The sequence below is a fragment of the Gymnodraco acuticeps genome, unplaced genomic scaffold (genome assembly GCF_902827175.1).
Source record: "Gymnodraco acuticeps unplaced genomic scaffold, fGymAcu1.1, whole genome shotgun sequence".
NCBI classification, from domain to species: domain Eukaryota; kingdom Metazoa; phylum Chordata; class Actinopteri; order Perciformes; family Bathydraconidae; genus Gymnodraco; species Gymnodraco acuticeps.
In genome coordinates this window covers 245001-246575 of record NW_022991950.1, presented here as the reverse complement: position 1 = coordinate 246575, position 1575 = coordinate 245001, and the positions used below count along the sequence as shown (strand labels likewise).

Sequence of the window (1575 nt, the reverse complement as noted above, 5' to 3'; positions counted from 1 at the left end):
CACTCACAGTTTGTCAAACATGTTTTACTACAGTTAGGATGTTGTGAAAAAGCAACTCTTAAAACAAGCATCCTATGAGCAGTTGATTCTGGTATTCATTTATTCTAGTTTAAAATGTTTGACTTTAACACTCATTATCAGTTGATTCTGGTATTCATTTATGGACTTGCTCTAAGAAATGTGCAGATATCAAGACTTCACCTGTCTGCATGGTTTATGAAACTCCAAATTACTATAAATCCAGTCTTGTAAAAATGCATTTCATTTTTTTTTTTTGGCACATAGCTGAACTGATGTGTGTTTTCTCCGCAGGAACGTTCAGAGGTGTGTGTAAGAAGATTGATCACTTCCCGGAGGACGCGGACTATGAAGCAGACGCTGCTGAGTACCTCCTCCGTAAGTCTGATATGATGATATATGTCTTTACACATTTTTAAACATACACTTATCTGTCAAACATCTGTTATCTGGTGTTTCTGTCACACATAGATTGCTCAGCTGGCTCAGAGGGTTAAACATTTTTAGTGTCAATACTGAGAATGATCAACCATTTTTGTTTGTTCCATTTACAACCACGAGGGTACGGACAAAGATGAAGAATTATTATATACTGTAGTAAAACAATATAACAACAACTATTGTAAAACATAGTGTTAGATAATATATATAATATCATGATATAATATAATGTATAATAAAGCAGTATAACATATAATTGAATATCAAATATCAATCAAACTTTATTTATGTAGCACTTTTCATACACAAAAGTGTACTTCACAAACCAACATGAAAAACAATACTACCCCAACCCCCTTCCCAGGTAAATTATAAAACAGTATCATATAGCATAAAATAATATATGACAATAATATATCAGAAATATTGTGAGATTACTGAGTGTCTCAAATATATCATAGGCTAAGATTTGCTGCTGTTAGCTTGACTCATTAGAACAATCTTGTGAAAGGGGTCTTACATTTGCACTAGATCAGTGTTTCTCAAACTTTTTCACACCAAGGACCACTTAACCAATAAAATAACACTCGCGGACCACCTAACTCCACAAATATCCAAAATCGCATCGTTTTTCTAGAACAGATTACAAATCGCCTGAAAATGGTACAAACAAGTGGCAGCAAGTGTGATGAAGGTGTTGCCCTGGGCTTTATCATGCCATCAAAAGTGAAACGTAAGCTCGCTCCATTGCGGAGATATTCCCGCGAGAGTGCGGAAAACTTAAATGTATTTATTTATTTCAAATGTGAAATGTTACCAATATACTCGCGGACCACTAGGGGGCGCTCACGGACCACCAGTGGTCCGCGGACCACACTTTGAGAAGCACTGCTAGATGGATCAGATATAATAAAAGACTGAGAGAATATAAGATATAAGAGTAAAGAAACAGCATTTTTCCTGGAGTGCAGTGTACAGCCGATTATTCATATTCACAGGGTTATAGGTTTGATAAGAAGAAATGTGAGATGAGACTCTTTTTACCGAGGAACAAAGAGGGAATAGTGAAGAAAACAGCAGATATGGTTTTATCAGGAAATACATGAGAAAAATGAG

General features: G+C 35.6%; 1 protein-coding gene across 1 annotated transcript in view; it reads left to right on the top strand.

Moving 5' to 3' along the window:
- Positions 1-312: 312 nt before the first annotated feature.
- The window catches only part of cacng3b (calcium channel, voltage-dependent, gamma subunit 3b), a gene marked incomplete at its 5' end in the record, with an annotated part of 14309 nt that continues 13046 nt past the window's right edge, over positions 313-1575 (top strand). Inside the window, one exon of the mRNA XM_034200625.1 lies at positions 313-396. Coding sequence (XP_034056516.1) covers positions 313-396 — 84 coding nt within the window. The remainder of the gene's footprint in view (positions 397-1575) is intronic.